This window comes from Anas platyrhynchos, chromosome 21, assembly GCF_047663525.1.
Source record: "Anas platyrhynchos isolate ZD024472 breed Pekin duck chromosome 21, IASCAAS_PekinDuck_T2T, whole genome shotgun sequence".
NCBI lineage: Eukaryota > Metazoa > Chordata > Aves > Anseriformes > Anatidae > Anas > Anas platyrhynchos.
The window spans coordinates 17,655,059-17,672,409 of NC_092607.1; the positions used below are offsets into that span (position 1 = coordinate 17,655,059).

The 17,351-nt window shown below is 51.0% G+C and overlaps 2 protein-coding genes across 5 annotated transcripts; one reads left to right on the forward strand and one right to left on the reverse strand.

Moving 5' to 3' along the window:
* The first annotated feature begins 978 nt into the window (after positions 1-978).
* Positions 979-12,783, forward strand: TTLL9 (tubulin tyrosine ligase like 9). 4 transcript variants are annotated; one of them, XM_072026324.1, is made up of 13 exons: positions 979-1,236; positions 1,335-1,552; positions 1,988-2,099; positions 3,248-3,433; positions 5,377-5,445; positions 5,730-5,820; positions 6,191-6,231; positions 6,318-6,429; positions 7,264-7,322; positions 8,162-8,358; positions 10,034-10,171; positions 10,658-10,779; positions 11,336-12,783. In XM_072026324.1, exons 1-13 carry the CDS (start codon positions 1,189-1,191, stop codon positions 11,404-11,406), a joined length of 1,464 nt encoding a protein of 487 aa, XP_071882425.1. In that variant the 5' UTR covers positions 979-1,188; the 3' UTR covers positions 11,407-12,783. The 4 variants fall into 4 exon arrangements, with proteins under 4 accessions (XP_071882425.1, XP_071882427.1, XP_071882426.1 ...); XM_072026326.1 differs by having other exon boundaries at positions 10,058-10,171; XM_072026325.1 differs by having other exon boundaries at positions 6,318-6,405.
* Positions 12,784-13,016: 233 nt separating this feature from the next.
* PDRG1 (p53 and DNA damage regulated 1) lies at positions 13,017-14,808 on the reverse strand. The gene is made up of 5 exons (XM_038166463.2): positions 14,620-14,808; positions 14,386-14,461; positions 14,186-14,260; positions 13,763-13,843; positions 13,017-13,448 (listed from the first exon to the last, which is right to left on the reverse strand). Exons 1-5 carry the CDS (start codon positions 14,701-14,703, stop codon positions 13,366-13,368), a joined length of 399 nt encoding a protein of 132 aa, XP_038022391.2. The 5' UTR covers positions 14,704-14,808; the 3' UTR covers positions 13,017-13,365.
* Positions 14,809-17,351: the final 2,543 nt, after the last annotated feature.

Consider the following 17,351-nt stretch of genomic DNA (forward strand, 5'->3'; position numbering starts at 1 on the left):
GGCCGCCGCTGCCAGCACGGCCGGACAAGGCTGCAGTGTGAAGAGAAGAACAAAACCTTTGTCCTGCCCCATCAAGGACAGTCTGTTTGGCCACGCAGCCAAGCGCCCGGTGGCATGCCCGGCCCTCCCTGTGCCTGCCGTGGGGGGCTCAGGACCCCAGAACCGCAGGCTGGCAGCGGTGGCAGCTCCGTACCCACCTGCACACAGGTGAAATGTCTCTCTTCCCGGGGGAAATGTCCCTTTTGTCCCCACAGATCGGGCAGCACCAGCGGGTGCCGGCACCTGAGAGGCCAGGTTCAGCTGGCGGGTGCCCAGCCAGCACCCCAGGGCTGCTCCCTCCCTCCTGCGTCACCCACACCGGAGCAAAGTCCGGGTCCTTTTGGTGACCTGAGCACTGGGAAGCGTTGGCACTGTCCCTGCAGGGCGCTGACAGGGCTGCAGGACTCCCAGGGGCAGGTTGGGGCCTGGCCTGCGCCCCCCGTCCTCAGCTGGGCAGGACTCCCAGCCCCTATGGGGACCCTGCAGCCCCTGCCCTGTGTGCCCTGTGGGGCCTGTGGGGTGGCAGCTGCCCCCTTGGTGTCACTGGGGTGGGGGACAACCCCATGGCAGGGATCAACCTCACGACAGGGGACAACCCCATAGCAGGAGACAACCTGACAGCAGGGGACAACCCCATAGCAGGGGACAACCCCACAGCACAGGACAACCCCATGGGAGGTGACAACCCTATAGCAAGGGGACAACCCCATGGCAGGTGATAACCCCATGGCAGGGGACAACCTCAGCAAAGGACAACCCCACAGCAAAGGACAACCTCATACCAAGGGGACAACCCCATAGCAGGGAACAACCCCATAACAAGGGAACAACCCCACAGCAGGGAACAACCCCATAGCAGGGGACAACCTCACAGCAGGGGACAACCCCACAGCAAAGGACAACCCCATAGCAAGGGAACAACCCCATAGCAGGGGACAACCCCATAACAAGGGGACACCCCCACAGCACTCCCCCTGGGCTGGGCAAGGAGCCAGGCCAACCCCGCACCCTGGGGACCCCGGGGCTGCGTTAGGGACCCACGGGTTGGAACTGGGGGGGCTCTGGGGGTGACCGTGAGGGACCCCCCAGGCCCAAGGGCCCCCCCCCAGGCCCTAGGCCGCGGGCGCCCCCTGCTGCGCTGCGGTTGCCATGGCGACGGCTGCGGCCTGCGGGGCCTGCGCCATGGCGGGGCGGAGGGTGAGGCCGCTGCCCCCCGGCCTTCCTCCTCCTCCTCCTCCTCCTCCTCCTCCTCCTCGCCCTCTCACCGCCTCTCCTCTCCGCTCCTCTCCCCGCAGGCCGCCGCTCCTCGTGCCCCGAAGAAGCCGAAGCAGCGCCCGGCGGAGCGCGGCGGGGCCGGGCCGGGCAGCACGGGCGGCTCTGCCCCCGGGGCCGCCCCCCTCCCGCCCCCAGCGCCCTCCGGCCGCCCCCGGCCCTGTGTCCGCTTCAAGTGCGGCTTCACCGGGCCCGTCCTGGATGTGCTGAGCAGCCGGCCCGGTTGGCAGCAGGCGAAGGAGTAAGCGAGGCCTGGCCCCGCTGCCCCCGGCCATGGGGGTCCCTCTCGCCGCCTCCTGTTCGGCAGCGGCTCCCTGGGGGCAGTTTGGGGTCCCCCCGGGGCAGTTTGGGGTCCCCCGGGGCAGTTTGGGGTCCCTTGGAGCAGTTTGGGGTCCCCCGGGGCAGTTGGGGCCTGGGCCGTGCTGGGTGCCAGGCCCAGAGCAGCCCCATAGCGCTCCCCAGGTTGTGCCCGCAGATCCTGGGTTTGTGTAGGTTAAAGCAGGCCTGGGGGGGGGGAATCCTGAAATTTCTCCCCTTCTGATTTTAAAGATGAGGAGAACGCCCCCAGCCCGAGTATCTCTCCTCTGGTGGAGGGGGTGCGGGGAGGGGAGGTGGCCGTGGGTGGTGGTGACCCCGGGGAAGCGCGGTGCTTTCTGCATGGGGCCTTCCTCCCCAGCGAGGAGGAGTGGGATTTTCTCTGGTGTGATGTCAGTTGGCTTCGGGAGAATTTTGACCACGCGTACATGGAGGAGCATGTTCGCATCTGCCACTTTCGCAATCACTATGAGGTAAGAACCCCTCAGAGGTGGAGTGAAACTAGGAGGGTTTGAGGAGGTATTTTTAACTTGCCTGTAAGTTTCCACAAGAAGTGGTTATGACTGGAAATACCTGGTCATGTTTTCCACCGTGAAAACTGGCTTCTCTTACAGCTCTGATAAACCTTCAGAATGTATCAACATCCCTCTGCCTCAGGTAGGGCTTTGCTCTGGATCCTGACACTTCACTTTACCCTGTTGCCAATTTAGTAGGCACCAGCAAGGTCATGAATCTTGAAAATTACAAAACCAGTTGTGTAGGGGATCTAGTTAAAATAGAAAATGCCTTCCTCTGTGTAGGTGAGTTTCCTGACACGTTTGCAGGCGGGGTCTCTAATGCATTAGGATTGGACACACGTGTTCTCGTTTGCCTAGTGAAAGAGAGCTTTTACCCTACATACACCTAAGGCTGGTGCATTGCAACAGGTCCTCCAAAAGGGCAGTGTTTTGGGGAACCTTATTTCTATTTATGAGCAGATTTAGTTGCAGCAGCTAAAACTTATCATCTCAGAGGTCTGCCCCCCATCCTCTCATGGATGCTGACTTCATTTCAGCAGTAAGGGCTGCTGAGCAGGGTGTGCATCTGTTCTGAGCCTTCATGCTCACCAGTGTTAGCATAAATGGGGACTGGCAGTGGTTTGTAACGCTTGTCTGTAACCTGCAGCAGTTCAGGAGCCGATACACTTCCAGCTCAGCTGATCTTGCCACAGGGGCAGCAATCTGGGGAGCGGTGGGGCTGCGGTGGTTTGGGTTAAGCCTGCCTGCAGACATGGTTACAGCTGTCGGTGTGGGCAGTGCTGAACAGGGCTGTCTGCTGGAAATGAGTGTGTTGACTGCACTGAAAGGTTACGTTAGAAATGGTAAAACATGGGTTGTAAAACCTGCTCTGTTTAGCTTCTCTCTGTTTGTGCAGGGATTAAATAAAAATTGAAATCAAGCCTTCTCTGCGACAAAGCAAGAGCAGTTCTCAATGATTTCCACGTTTGTTTATTTTTTTCCTGAGGCATATGTGGTGCAGTTGATTCCCCAGATGTCACCAGAAACATCTCAAGGGCAATGAAAGTGAGTCAGGCTGTATGAGCATCTGTTGAACCTAACCTTATATTTCTCTTTCTACCCAGCTGAGTCGGAAGAATTACTTAGTGAAGAACCTGAAGAGGTTTCGGAAGCAGTTAGAAAGGGAGGCAGGAAAGCTTGAGGCAGCAAAATGTGACTTTTTTCCAAAGACGTTTGAAATGCCTTCAGAGTACCATTTGTTTGTGGAAGAATTTCACAAGAAGCCTGGCACCACTTGGATAATGAAACCGGTAAGTGTATGTTCCTCTGAGGAAAGTGAGACAGTGATGAATGGATGCCTTCATCCTGTGGAAGGAGAGGAAAATATGCAGGAAATCCACAGGAATAATGGCATGTAGCAAGGTGGTTAGGAGCAGCAATACTTCTGTCCAGTTTCCTGGCCAACACGTACTACCAAAACACTGCATTTTGTGTCACAATTTATTTCAGCAGCTGAAAAACAGCTCATTTTATTTGTAGAGCCAAAGTTAACTCAATGGTGAGGGTATAAAGCCCAGGATTTTTGTGTGTAGGAACAGATTGTGCTCTTAGGGATTGTTGCTATGGGGCTACGGCCAAGTTCATGCTCTGAAATATTTCAATTCAGCTGCAGGTGTACAAGAAGGTGTGTGTGTATGTAGGGCAGCTGTCTAATCGGGCTTCTGGTTAAGCAGTATTTTAAGGCAGCTCCTAAAGATGGAGCTATGAAAACATCTGTTTGGTTTCAAGGAAATCCCACTACATTAGATGTCAGCCCTTGTAAATCCAGCCAACTTACTGAGTGGACTTTAATCTCTTAACGTTCTTAGGATGACAGGAAACTCCACGAGCAGCCTGGAGTGTAAATTGGGGTGGATTTGGTTGGCATTAGCTTTTTTTATGCTCCGCAGTTAGAGACCTGAAGTGTAGCCTCGTGCTCTGAATCCAATTTGTCCCACAAAACTTACGGCTCTGTGGAACTGTGCTGATTGAAGCAACTTCCAATTCAACCAGCGTCCTCGGGAACCAAGAAAAAACTGTACTATTTCCTTTACAAATCTCAATGTAAAGCTGAGAAATGTCTTGCTTCTGCCAGTTGATTCAGGCCGTGTAATGCCATGAGTATCATGCCATGATGCGTAATTAAAAATACACTGATCTGTGGGACTATGAGAGGACGGGCACGTTGCTTTGTGCCGTAGGTCTGGCAAGAAGGTTGGGACAGGACAACTTGCCGTAGCTGCAAGTCAGACCCATCAGTAAGGGCATGCTTCTGAGAAGAAAATGCGAGGTAATTATGCAAACTAACATGTGAATTACAGCCAGGAGGATAGCAGCTAGTGATTATCCAACTCTGCAAATGGGGATGTGTTAATTGTCAATGGAAAACCTTATATTAAGCTGATTTTTATGCCCACAACCTCAATTAAAATGGTGAAAAAAACAGCATACGGTAAACAAGGATATATGAAAAGCCAGTGATTACAGGGATTTTACCAACTTCTTAAATGAAATAGTTTGTGAGTGACCTGAGAAGTTCACAAACAAGTAAAAATAACTCTGGTGCTCGTTCTGTCGGTCTGTGTTCTTGAGCAGCCCCACGTAGTGATGTCTTGGCCTGCCTCCTCCCATGCTTGGGTACTATAGGTCAGGATGTGCATGGTGCCAGAATCTGTAGGAATCTGGACTTTCTTTGAAGGTGTTCTGGGGAGTCTTGCTTCTTGGGTGGCTTATCCAGACCACTTCTCACTTGCTTTTAATACATAGCACAAACTAGGCTGGCTTCAGGTTTGTTCTGCTCTTGCTTGCCGTAGCTCTCTGACATCTTTCATGACTTCCCTGTTTAATTAAGTTCTGTAGCATACACAAATTTCAAGTGTGACTTAAAAATTCCCAACAACATATGTTGTGTTACTTATATTTCTGCAAGCATGTGACAGAGTTGTTTATTCGTTACTATGGAACTTCCCCATAGGCTGTCTGCCTGCTTTGCCCTTTCCACCAGGAATTCTCCTAGCACTTGTAATCGGAGCGTTTAGCACTTGAGAGCTGTTGTTGGATCCCTTCGTTTTCTCCCTGTCCCCATAACATTAAATAAATACGCTTACATACAAACAGATGATGAATCGGGTTATGCAGGGCTGCTATGCTGAAACTCTGGGGAACAGCAGGAAATCCTAACGTGACAGCAAGTAACTGCCTCTCCATGCTGTAGGTCGGCAGGTCTCAAGGTAAAGGAATCTTCCTGTTCCGAAAACTGAAGGATATCGTTGACTGGAAGAAGGTGAGAACAACTGTCTTCTCCTTAGGCAATCTTGTTCTTTTGCTATTCTTTCATCCTCTGTTTTTGCCAATGACTTGTTCTGTCCTCTGCAATATTCCTTTGCTATTCCCTTGAGTGACAGCAAAGCTTCTTAGAGTGGGTTTTCCCAAATAATTGGATATTTTATCTGGGATCTGACTTCTTAAATGGAGACAGAGCATCCAGAAGAAAACGAGTGTATGTGGGGAAAGATGGTGGAAAAACAGTTTCTTGAAAGGGGAAACTGCACGTTGTTTCTCTCGCAGGATGGTGGCCGCACAGAGGAGCAGAAAGATGAAACGCAAATAGAAACTTACGTAGCCCAGCAATATATTGAAAATCCATACTTAATAGGAGGTAAGATGCCCATCCAAGCCTCTGCTTTTCTGGTTTGGGGAAAAATTACCCTAACCTACGGGATTCCCCCTGGACAGAGAGGACACCGTAGGTTGTTCTCTGTGCTGAACCATATGTGGCTAACTTCCTGGAGTGACCTGTTTCTGGGCCTATAAATAATAAATAGTCATTCAATTGTTAATAGTCATTGACCTGGAATAGTGGTCCTACTGGTGTTCTTAATATTAGATAAATGTTCCTGATTCTAAAAAAAAAAAAAAGTATGAATCTCAGTCCTCTACCTTTGCGTGCTTAATTAGATATAAACTGATATTGGGTACTTGTAGGTAGCAGTACTGACTGTATTGCATTATTTTTCTGTTCTTCATAGGTCGAAAGTTTGACTTGAGAGTTTATGTTCTAGTGACATCCGTAAGTGCAAGCCACCGTTACTAAATTCTTACATCAAAACTGGATTTTTCCCTCGGTGCTCAGTTGTTCCTTTCCTTTTCTCCCAGTACATCCCACTGAAGGCCTGGTTATACAGAGATGGATTTGCTCGCTTTTCCAATACTCGATTTACTCTGAACAGCATAGATGATCACTGTATCCTACCTGTCCGTGTGTGTGGTAAGGAGGGGTAAGAAAATAAATGTACAGTTTTACTGCTTGGTATTAGATACATCAGCTGAGCCTTGTCAGTTCTGACACCTGTAGGATTCTCTTGTCCTCCTGCTGCTGCTGTTATTCTGTTTCTCCTGTCTCTTCTTCACTGGAAGGCTGGTGTCACCAGATCATGGGAAATGTCAGTTTGACAAATCAGCTAGGAACCCATGCTGAAATGTCAGTCCTGATTTTATTGTTAGTGGTTGAATTTTGGCTGCCTTTCCCCTTCCTTAGCTTCAGAATGGAAGGACAGAGTGATTCATGGGATAGAACTATTTGATTTCCTATGTGTCACGCTTGTTACTGTATTGAGTTTGATAGCTTTTACTTGATTAACACATCTTCCCAAAAGGTATCTGACCTTAATTTGATGGCTTAGGAGACAGGAAAATCCATCACATCTCTCACTGAAAGTTCAGCAGAGTTCAAGAGTGCTCTGAACGACCCAAAGCTGTACCAGGATGGGGGTACAGCAGTCTTGGGTGGGGGTGCACTGGGGTCTGGAGGCACACTTACATGAAGAGCTTCATCCCAGCCAGGAGGTACATGGTTTGTTCAGGGCAGTCACTCTTTCAAGAATGCTGTTTGGAAGGTGACTGCTCTTTTATTTTTTCCTGCAATTGTTAGTAAGATATCATGCAGTGCTATATATAAGCTCAGGTGGCTGCAGCCTCTGATTACAGACAAGGAGGATAATTAATTAGTACTGAGGCAAAGGAGGATGGCTTAGAGTAAAAATTCAGCATTTACTGGTTCAGCATCTGTGTGTCTTTGATCCTTATCTCTGCTTTATGCCAGATGTTCATCTCACCAATGTGGCGGTGCAAAAGACTGCTCGTGATTATGATCCCGAGAAGGTGAGCACGTGTGTGTTGTCTGCAGACTATTCCCCTGATGCCTGCCATTTGGGCTCTTCTGGCAGATGCGAGCAAGCTGACCTCATCCTGCCAGCTGCCATGCTGTGGACATGTGCGGCAGCCACTTAAATGTGCTGCCTTGTCTCCAGACACCCATAAATGTGATTTCATTGATAGGAGAGAGGCTGGGCGAGCGCTCTGCTTTAACTATTGCATTGCAGCCGTCTGCTCATCTACAAGGCTGATGGTTTTGACTTTAATAGCTTTCTGCTCAGAGCTCTTCTGAGCTGTAGATACCTTATCACTTGGCCCTTCATTTCTAAGACCTCAGTGATACAACAAGGTTACCACTGCTGCACACAACTGTCACTCTTAAGCCTCGTGTCTCAAGAGGTGGCAGCTGAAAGAGAAAATAATCTTAAATGAGATGTCAGATTCCTACTGAATCTGAGATGAGGGTTGACGTTTGGGAGTAATAGAGGATTGTGTTGAACTTCCCGTTTTTATAGTGTATCCCCTCTTATAAATCTCTCATCTGTATGGAAAGGAGGGTCTCTGCAATACCCTGACAGAAGATAAGATGGTGATTTGCTGTTTGGGAACTTCTGATGGGGACCTGGAGACTTTTTTCCCCCTTCCCCTATAGCTATACAACAATCAAGCTTGAATTGCTTAACTGCAGCGTGGGGTTAGTGGCCCTTGCCTTCTGGTCTCTGGGTTTTTGCTAAGAATTCTTGCTTGGCTGTAGAGACTATGGAGGGATAACTGAAAATCATGCAGATAAAATGTGTGTTCACCCATTGGGAACAGCTTAGTATAACTGTGTTTGGATGTCTCAGGGCTGCAAGTGGATGATTCAGCAGCTCAGGCAGTACTTGACTGCCAAGCATGGAGCAGGATCGGTGGAAGTTCTCTTCGCGGATATGGACAACATTTTCATCAAGAGCCTCCAGAGTGTTCAGAAAGTGATTATCAGTGACAAGCACTGCTTCGAGCTCTACGGCTATGACATCTTGATCGATCGGAATCTGAAACCGTAAGGGTGTTAATGAACATAAAAGGGATTATAGTAGCAGGCCAGCTGCTTTCCCTGTGGTGGTGGGGACACCTCGAGATGCTTCTGCCTTCAGCGTAGATAGCTGCTTGCAGGCTGGCTACAAGCGAGCCAGTCCAGGAGCTGCAAGTGAAGCATGGAGGGGTTTGAATTGTTTTAAGCACAGGAAGCTGAAATACAGAAGGAATACAGCTGGTTTTGCTCAGAGTGTCAGGGTGCATTAAAAGGGATCCGCACCATGTGAGTTTGTCTGTAGGATCTCTAGCACTGCATTGTGGAAACCTGCTAACTCGGCTATTTCTGTGATGTTTTCCCCCAGAGTATCAGTGTATCACAGCAATTGCTGGAGGTGGGGGGGTTACAATCATCTTTTCTGCTGCAATATAAATGAGGAGCAGTGTCCTGTTGGCAATGATAAACGCCCAGCCAGCACCATTAGGCTGCTAGCACTAAAACGTGCCCCTTGTGTTTGTGGTACGCTGGCTAAAAGGTAGACTCCAACTGGAAGAGATGCCTTTTGTTAACTGTAGAGAAGAAGAGGCTTCACAGGAGCTGAGGATGTTTAAAACAACCAAACAACCCCTCTTCCCAAAAAACTGAAAACATAATTTGACTCTATTGAGAGATCTTTAAATTCAGCTTTTATTCACTAAGTGAAAAATATGACTAAACGTTCAGCTGAAATTCTCAGGTTTTTATCTGCTGCATACGCAACCCAAGGATTGCAACAGCAGGAACCTGAAAGTGCAACTGATTTGTCATTACATGAGCTGAGAAAAATAGAAACAGCAAGTAGTACTTCAGAGATGACAATGAGATTGGATAATTCTTTCAGCCTTAATCATATAAAATGCAAATAGTACCATAGGTAAGGAAATGTCCCTCAGATATGACTTATGTTGATGGTGTTCTCTTATGAAATGTCTTTAATTTTTTTTTATTTTTTTTTAACTCTTTCCTCTACCAGCACACAGTAGCTGGCATACCTGTAACAGCCCTGTGTCCTGTCAGCATCAGTCTAATATTTCACGTTGCACCACTGGAGACAGCTTTATCTCGAATGAGCAAGTAAATGCAGCTCAGCTGTGGTCCTGGTAGCTCTAATTTGTACGGTCTGCTCTGTCCATAGCCTAAAACCGAATTACTGCTTAGGCAGCATGCACATAAACAGCTGGAGTGACTTCAGTTCATTGGGAAACAAATCCAAGTGGTGAATCGGAATAAAAGCCACTGATGTTACAGTGCTTAGAGGCCACCGCTGCTGTTCGCTACGTTTACTTGGCTCTTGTAGGAGAGCTATTTGAATGCTGTTGTGCTAGCAAACTGCTCCCAGGATACATTTGCATTCTTCCACCAAAAACGGGTTAGTGCTTATTCTGTGAATTACCCTCAGTGTTTACTGCTTCATCTAGAGTTTGGTTTTAACTTGCATGACTTTCTGGATGCTAGAGGGATTTTTTCTTTATTACTGTTGAGAACAGGAATAGAAACTTTGCAATAAGCTCAGAATGTTCTTTGGCTTGGTGTGCGGTAAAGAGATTTGGGGTTAGATTTCCTATTGCTTCACACTTATTATCCTGCTAGCAGGCAGGAGGGTTATTGCGGATGGACGCTTCTGTTAGATGAACCACTGACAAAACTGCCTGGTTCCCCCTAAGTTACTCTTGTCTTATCTCCTCAGCTGGCTCCTGGAGGTAAATGCTTCACCTTCCCTTATTGCCAGTAGCCAGGAGGACTATGAACTCAAGTGTCATCTTCTCAAAGACACACTTCATATTGTGGACATGGAAGGCAGGTGGGCAAAGAAGCTTATGACCTTCTAAGGGCTTTTATTAACGTGTGGAACGGGTGGTCTGGTTCTGTCCTGTCTGTTCTTGGCAAGTGATTGTAATGCTCTAAGCTTTGTAACTGTTAAATAACAAATTTCCAGAAACGGAGCAAAGCAAGCAAGCCTACTGCCACTTCAGTGGGGAAAACAAAACAGCCCAGGGTTGCAAAGGGAATTAAGTCAGTGTTAGAGCTGGGACTTGCACAAGAACTCTTTCAGTTTCTTCTGCATTGTGCCTCCCACACCTATCGCTTCTGGAGCAATCTGTTCCAAGAAGCTTGTCTTGCATCACTTTGTGATTGACTTTACAACTGTGCTAACCTCGGATATTAATAGTAGAAAGATGTCCACTGCTTTCAGCTGTTCAGCTCTGTCTCTGACAGGGAGTTTATTCCCGTGCACAGACAGATAATCGTTACTCAGGTACTTCAGTTCATGTATTTGATGTTGTAGGCTGACAGGGAAGGAGAAGCGTGTTGGAGGCTTTGATCTGATATGGAACGACGGGCCTGTCAGCAGAGAGGGAAACCTGGGTACCCTGGTGAATGGGAACTTCATGGCAAACACACACCTAGGTACGTACTCACCCAGCACTGGCAGGGTGCCCTGCTCACATCCTTTCCTCACTAAGAGGAGAGCACGCGCCTTGCACTTGAGAACAAGAGAACAGGGAGTGTGGATTCTGGGATTAAGGGTCCAAAAGGAACAAACGTTTTCCAAAAGCAGAGATAAGCAACCAGACTGCAGAAGCACTGTTGAAAACAAGCACATAAATGTAGGGGAAACAACTTTGTTTGTAGCCCTGCTTTTCAAGTTTTAAGTCACTGCAGAGTTTTTTCATATGTCAGTATCGCAGCAAATCTGCTCTACAATGATTGTGGTAACCATTTACTAAGCACTCCCCTAAAGCTAGCTGTGTATCTAACTGTTGTGAAGTAGTACATGGATTCTGAAGTCATACTTACGAGAGGCTAATGTATCTTAAGTTTATTTTGTAGTGCTCAGTGTGCATATGATCATCACTGCCTGTAGTTCCTAACTAAAAAAACACGAGTACAGCAATTATCTTACCCTTCACAGGCATGAAGAGTAAGGTCATGTGCAACTCCCCTGTTGGTATTTTCATTGCAGGCTGCTATAATGACAGGAAGCAACAACTGAAGCAGCTTTTCAGGACTCTTTCTGCGCAGCAGACAGCATGAGGCCGATACCAAGCTTGGGTTGGGAGAGCACCGTAAGTGAAGTCTGTGGTGTCTCTGCCTCTCTTCCTCATATCATGCAGCAGCAGTTCCCATCTCTCTCTGGACATGTCTGCCTCAGCACAAGGCTGCTGACCTTGTTTCCTAAGGGTTCCCCAGCTGGGAGGCTGCAACAGGCTTGAATAAAATATTTCATAATGGCCAACACAAGACACTCACAAGTGATGCTGGCTCCTCAGCTGACCACCTGCAACCTGTACAGACTGGGAGAAAATAAAGCAGCTAAACACATTCTGCATAGCAAAACAAAGCTTTTAAGGAAGGCGGGCACCTGATCCTTCTGCTGCTACTACTATGGAAACATGTCAGACCATAAAACCTGTTGCCATGATACTGTAAAAATAACCTTGCCATCACATGTTAAGGAGACATTTCCTGGCTGTACTACACAGGTTATGTAAGAGCGTAGTTACAACACAGGCACTTGGCAGGGTACTGCCATTCACTTCCAGAAGAGATGCAGCTTTCTGAAAAGCTCCTGGTAAGACAGATCAGATAATAAGCTGATGTTACTCTTAATTTATGTGTCTGAAGCGTAAGCCTGAAGTGGACAGCCTTGCTTCTTGCAGTTGAACACTTAGGCTATGTTGTGTTAGTTGCAGAATTTTAAAACTTAGATCAAATAAATGGTAGTTAGCTTTAAAAATTTTAAAAATGAGCAATCCCTCAGTTTTAATGAGTCTGACAGGATTTTTTTTTTAACTCTGCCTAATTTGAAGTGCATGTGGAGCTAAACAAGGCAATGTAGGGCTGACTGGAGGACACATCTCTGACCTGTTGTGCTGGAAGGTGGATCACGGAGCCAGGAAAAGGGTGGTGCTGCGTGAAGTTTGACACGGCTGTGCAAAAGCTGCAGGAAGGCACAGAGCAAGGGCAGAGTCAGATCCAACTTTGTGTTAGGTTTGACAGAACAGGTGAGCTAGCTGGAGAGACAGTGAAACATGGACAAATGCAACATTTAAAGTCCTTAATTTACATCAAAGACAGTCTTCACAGAAGTTTGGAAAACAAAGGGCAGATGGTTTCCTATACCAAAAAAAAAAATCACTGTAGTCAATTACTAATTATGAATAATTTATAAGGTCTTAAACAACTTGTAAGGGGGTCACAAGTCCAGACTAAAGAGGGTAGTGCAGAAGACAAATTTTAAAGCCTTTGAAGAAATCACTGGTCATGTCAACTGGCCAGGTGCAGTGAATCTCCCTGGTCAGCCCTCCTTAAGCTGCGGGGTTTTGTTAATGTACATACATTTTATCCCATCATCTTGTTCTGGAAAGCCTCACTTTCTGTGTTCTCTTGCCTCTCGACAGCAGAATGTGTTTTCCCTTGGAGACTACAAGGATGCTGCCTTCTGTCCGTCCCTATACCTCTTTAAGGAGATTCCTGACATGTTTCAGATGCACAGTTTCACTTTGTTTTAATACCACAGGCACACACAGCTCTTCTATGCTTTGGGCACGCTGTGGATTTACAATTCCTCCTACTCCTGTTCCTAGCTCTGAAGCCAAGCTACAGAAGCTCTCACACAAAAATCTGAAAACACACACACACAGTTAGGAATGTCCCGCAGCTCTGATTTTAATAATCCCACTTGCAAGAGGGTGTTTGTCAGAGGCCATGAATGCGCCTGTGTTCCAGCATTGCCTCTGCACTGCTCTGCCAGCAAGGAGCAGGAAGGGTTTAGAGCCAGAGGAGCTGCAGCTGAGGATTCAAATGTTTCCCTGTGTCCACTCAGTCCATCACCTGAGAGAGGCTCCAGCAACACAGGCGTTCTGGAAATCTTTGAGGCTGTGGCTGACAGAGTGTGAGTGCCACGACTGACACCTGAGCACAGCACGTCCAGTGCTGAGCACAGCACGTCCAGTGGGGTCTGCAAACAGCCCTGGCGATGGCACCACCGCCTCAACCCTCCAGTATGCGATTGATCAGCTTCATTTCCTCAGTGGTCATGGGGTTCAGGTTAAATCCCTTCAGCTCAGCTTTACCTGTGAGAAGGTGCAGAAAATCAGGGGTTTGCTATAAAATAAATTAAGTAGTCCCCATCAAACTGTTCTGGGGAGGGCAGTAGCAGCACTGGAAGCTGATACAGGGTCTCCCCATGTGCTTTAGGAATATATTCAGCACGCTGCTGGGTGACGGCTTCCTAGCAAAAGCAGCACGGTATTGCTGGAACAGGGCAGGAGTTGCAAAGTGAGAGGAAAAGGGGCCCCAGGAGCCTCCAGACCTCGAGTTTCTGGAACCTCCTCCTGACATCTGCTCTCAGACGCTCACTGTAGGGCTCAAGAACAGGAGCGTTTACCTTGAGCCTCGTAGAGACGGTTGACCTTGACGCGCAGCTCCTTCCGCAGCTTATTTATCTCCTCATCCAGATGCTCCTGATCTGAGAAAAAAGGGACAGGGATAAGAAGGAGTAGGGGCTTTGGGGTTCGCATAGGAACAACACACAACCTGCGGGATGCTCGGTGCTGAAGCGCAGACCTGGGGGCAGAAGGGGCCCTTCCTGGGCTGTGTTCCTGGACCTCCAGGTCCCACCTCAGCCCTGAATGCCCGCAGGCACTGAGCTTCTGGCAGCCTTGAGCCAAAATGTGCTCTGGGACCGTGCCCTGGGCAGTGTGACAATGACAGTGGCCAGTCTTGGTGAGTGTTTTGGGGCACTGCCAGAAATTAACACAGCAGGGAAGCGTTGCCCTGCTCATCTCCATCCTTATCGGGGTCTCCGTACCCTTCTGCATCATCTCCTTGGTGCGAGCCTTCGGCAGCTCCACGAACATGTTCCCGAAGCACACCATGGCTTTTCCTGCAGGGCACAGAGACACGAGAAGGGGCTCAGCACAGACCCACTGCCTCTCCCCCCCTCCACAGCACCACCGGGCTCCCGGTGCTCGCCACCGACACCGGGCAGGGCTCGGGGCCCGGCCTCACCCTCGGGCTCCGGGTCCTTGTGCAGCGCCCGCAGGGCCTCGCGGTTTCGGTTGCGTTTCACGTCCAGGTCCACGATCTGCGGGAGGGACACAGGAGGCCTTAGCCGGGCCGTACTGGGCCTTACCGGGCCTTACCGGGCCTTACTGGGCCTTACCGGGCCTTACCGGGCCTTACTGGGCCTTACCGGGCCTTACCGGGCCTTACTGGGCCGTACCGGGCCGTACCGGGCCGTACCTGCTGCCGTGCCGCCAGCACATCCTCAGCCAGCTCCTCCACCTCGGCCAGGTAGCGCAGGACGAAGCCCGGGTCCCTCGCCATGCCCGGCGGCCCCGCTCCCGGCCCTGCTCCCGGTCCCGGTCCCGTCCCCGCTCCCCGCCCGGTGGAGGCCGCGGCCGCGTTCCCGAGTTCCGCGCCCGCAGGGGCCGGGCCCGCAGCGCGCCCCCGCGCGGCCGCAGCGGCACCGGGCCGGGAACGGAGCCCGAGGGCCTCAGGGCCGGGGCCTGCAGGCCCAGGAGGCCCAGGGCCACCAGGCCCCAGGGTCACCAGGCCCGGGGCCACCAGGCCCAGGAGGCCCAGGGCCACCAGGCCCGAGGTCACCAGGCCCAGGGCCACCAGGCCCGGGGTGCCCAGGCCCGGCACCCCCCGGCCGGGGACAGTCTCAGAATCACCTCGGTTGGCTCCGGGATCACCTGGCCCAGCCTCTGAGCCAGCACTGCCCAGTCCCCCACTGACCCCATCGCTGAGCTCTGCATCTAAATGTCTCTTAAATACCTCCCTGGAGGTATTGAAATAGTTATTTAATAACCCTCCAGGTATATAAATACCTCCCTGGATGTATTTAACCTCAACCACTTCCCTGGGCAGCCCATCCCAGAGCCTCACAACCCTTTCCAGAAAGAAGTTTTTCCTAATATCCAACCTAAACCTCCCCTAGCTCAACTTTAGCCCATTCCCCTCGTCCTGTCACCAGGAACATAGGAGAATAGACCACCCCCCACCTTGCTGCAGCCTCCTTTGAGGTACCTGTAGAGCATGATAAGGTCACCCCTGAGCCTCCTCTTCTCCAGGCTGAACAACCGCAGCCCTCCAGGCCAGGGATTTCCAGGCCAAGCATCTCCAGGCCAAGGGCTTCCATCGCCTCCTTCCCACCCTTCTGATGTCCCTGCTGCTGCTGCGAGCTGACCCCGGCAGAGGGAAGGGGCCCTGCCCTGCTCAGCCTCGCCTCGAGCACTGCATGCACCACAGGACGAGGACATCAAGCTGTTAGGGAGGGACAGGACCCGAGGGAACGGCGTGGAAGGGTCCGGCTGGGTGTCAGGGGAAGGTTCTGCACCCAGAGGTGGTCGGGCACTGCACGGGCTCCCCAGCTCACAGCACCGAGCTGCCGGAGTTCAAGGAGCGTTTGGGCAGGGTCTGGGTTTGGGTGGTCCTGTGAGGAGCCAGGACTCCTGCTGGGTCCCTTCCAACCCGGGGTATTCGGTGGTGGCACCCAGTGGGGGTGGCCACAGGGCACGGGGACAGGGGCGCAAGGTGGTGGCTGGCTGGTGGTCACCACACTTTGTGCGCAAATAATCCCCGGAGGAAGATTAACCAGATTGGAAGATTACTGGCCCTAATCGCATAAGGTCATTTGTTCCAGTTAACTGGAGAGATCTCAGTCTGCGGCAGCCTGTGCTAAAATAAGAAGGCTCCCAGTGAAGTGATGGAAATGAGCACTTATGCACAGCATCCTGGCCGGGATGGGAGTGATTCAGGCTTGCTTTGGATTTTTTTCCTGACATCAACCAAAAGAACCAGCAGGATCGGGGCTAAATGCCAAAGCTGAAAAACACTCCCTTTGGTGTGGGGGCTGCCGGCTGGAGATTTCAGGGCTGGATTGGGAGGCAGCTGCTCCCCATCCACAGCCCCAGCGTTTGCTCCTGCAGAGTCCCTGCGCCGTGTGGGCGCTGAGGGGCACGGCACGCGTGGGGCACGGGGCAAGGACCTGCCCTGCCCCTGCAGCCTCACACCGCAGTGTCCACCGCAGAGCCACCGGCTCCAGCTTTCTGCCTGGCACGAAGGCAGCATTTGATCCGTAGTGCTTTGATGGGATCAGAAGGCAGCCTGCCCGATTTTCGTGTGTGCTGGGAGCATGACTAGAGCTGGAGGTGGATTTACCTCCCGGGGACACAGACTTCTCAGAGCAGTGACAAAAAGCTCCATGGGTAGCAGAAGCCCAATGGGGATGGGGATGGGATGGGACGGGGATGGGGATGGGGATGGGATGGAGATAGAGATGGGAATGGGGATGGAGATGGAGATGGAGATGGAAATGGGGATGGAGATGGAGATGGAGATGGAGATGGGGATGGGGATGGGGATGGGGATGGAGATGGGGTGATATTGGGATGGGATGGGATGGGGATGGGGATGGGGATGATATTGGGATGGGATGGGGATGGGATGGGGATGGGGATGGGGTGATATTGGGATGGGATGGGATGGGGATGGGGATGGGGATGATATTGGGATGGGATGAGGATGCTCCACCACATCCTGGCAGCAGTGGGGGATGCTCGGTGACCATCCCTGGGGCAGTCTGTGCTGGTTGCCAGCACACACCAAAATGCAAGCAGGGTTTCACCAGGGCTGTTCGGATGCAGGGGGCACAGCTCAGCACAGGCACGTGGGGAGCTGCAGCAGGAGGCATGGCAAAGCCCTGGGCACCTGGAGAACGACCCCAGGGCAGCAGCGGCTGCCAGTGCCGTGCTCTGCGGGGCCTCTCCTGAACCAGGCTCCGAGCCAGCCACAAATCATCGCGGCCTTCCTCCTCCTCCTGGATCCGGCGCCACGGGCAAGCCGCTTGCTTGGAAGCTGGACTCAGCCCGGAGCCCGGAGGCCCATTTGGATTGATTGCATGTTGATGTGCCCTCCTGGGAAACTCTGCAGCCGGAGCGAGCGGCCACCCGCCCGCTGCCACGGGCTGG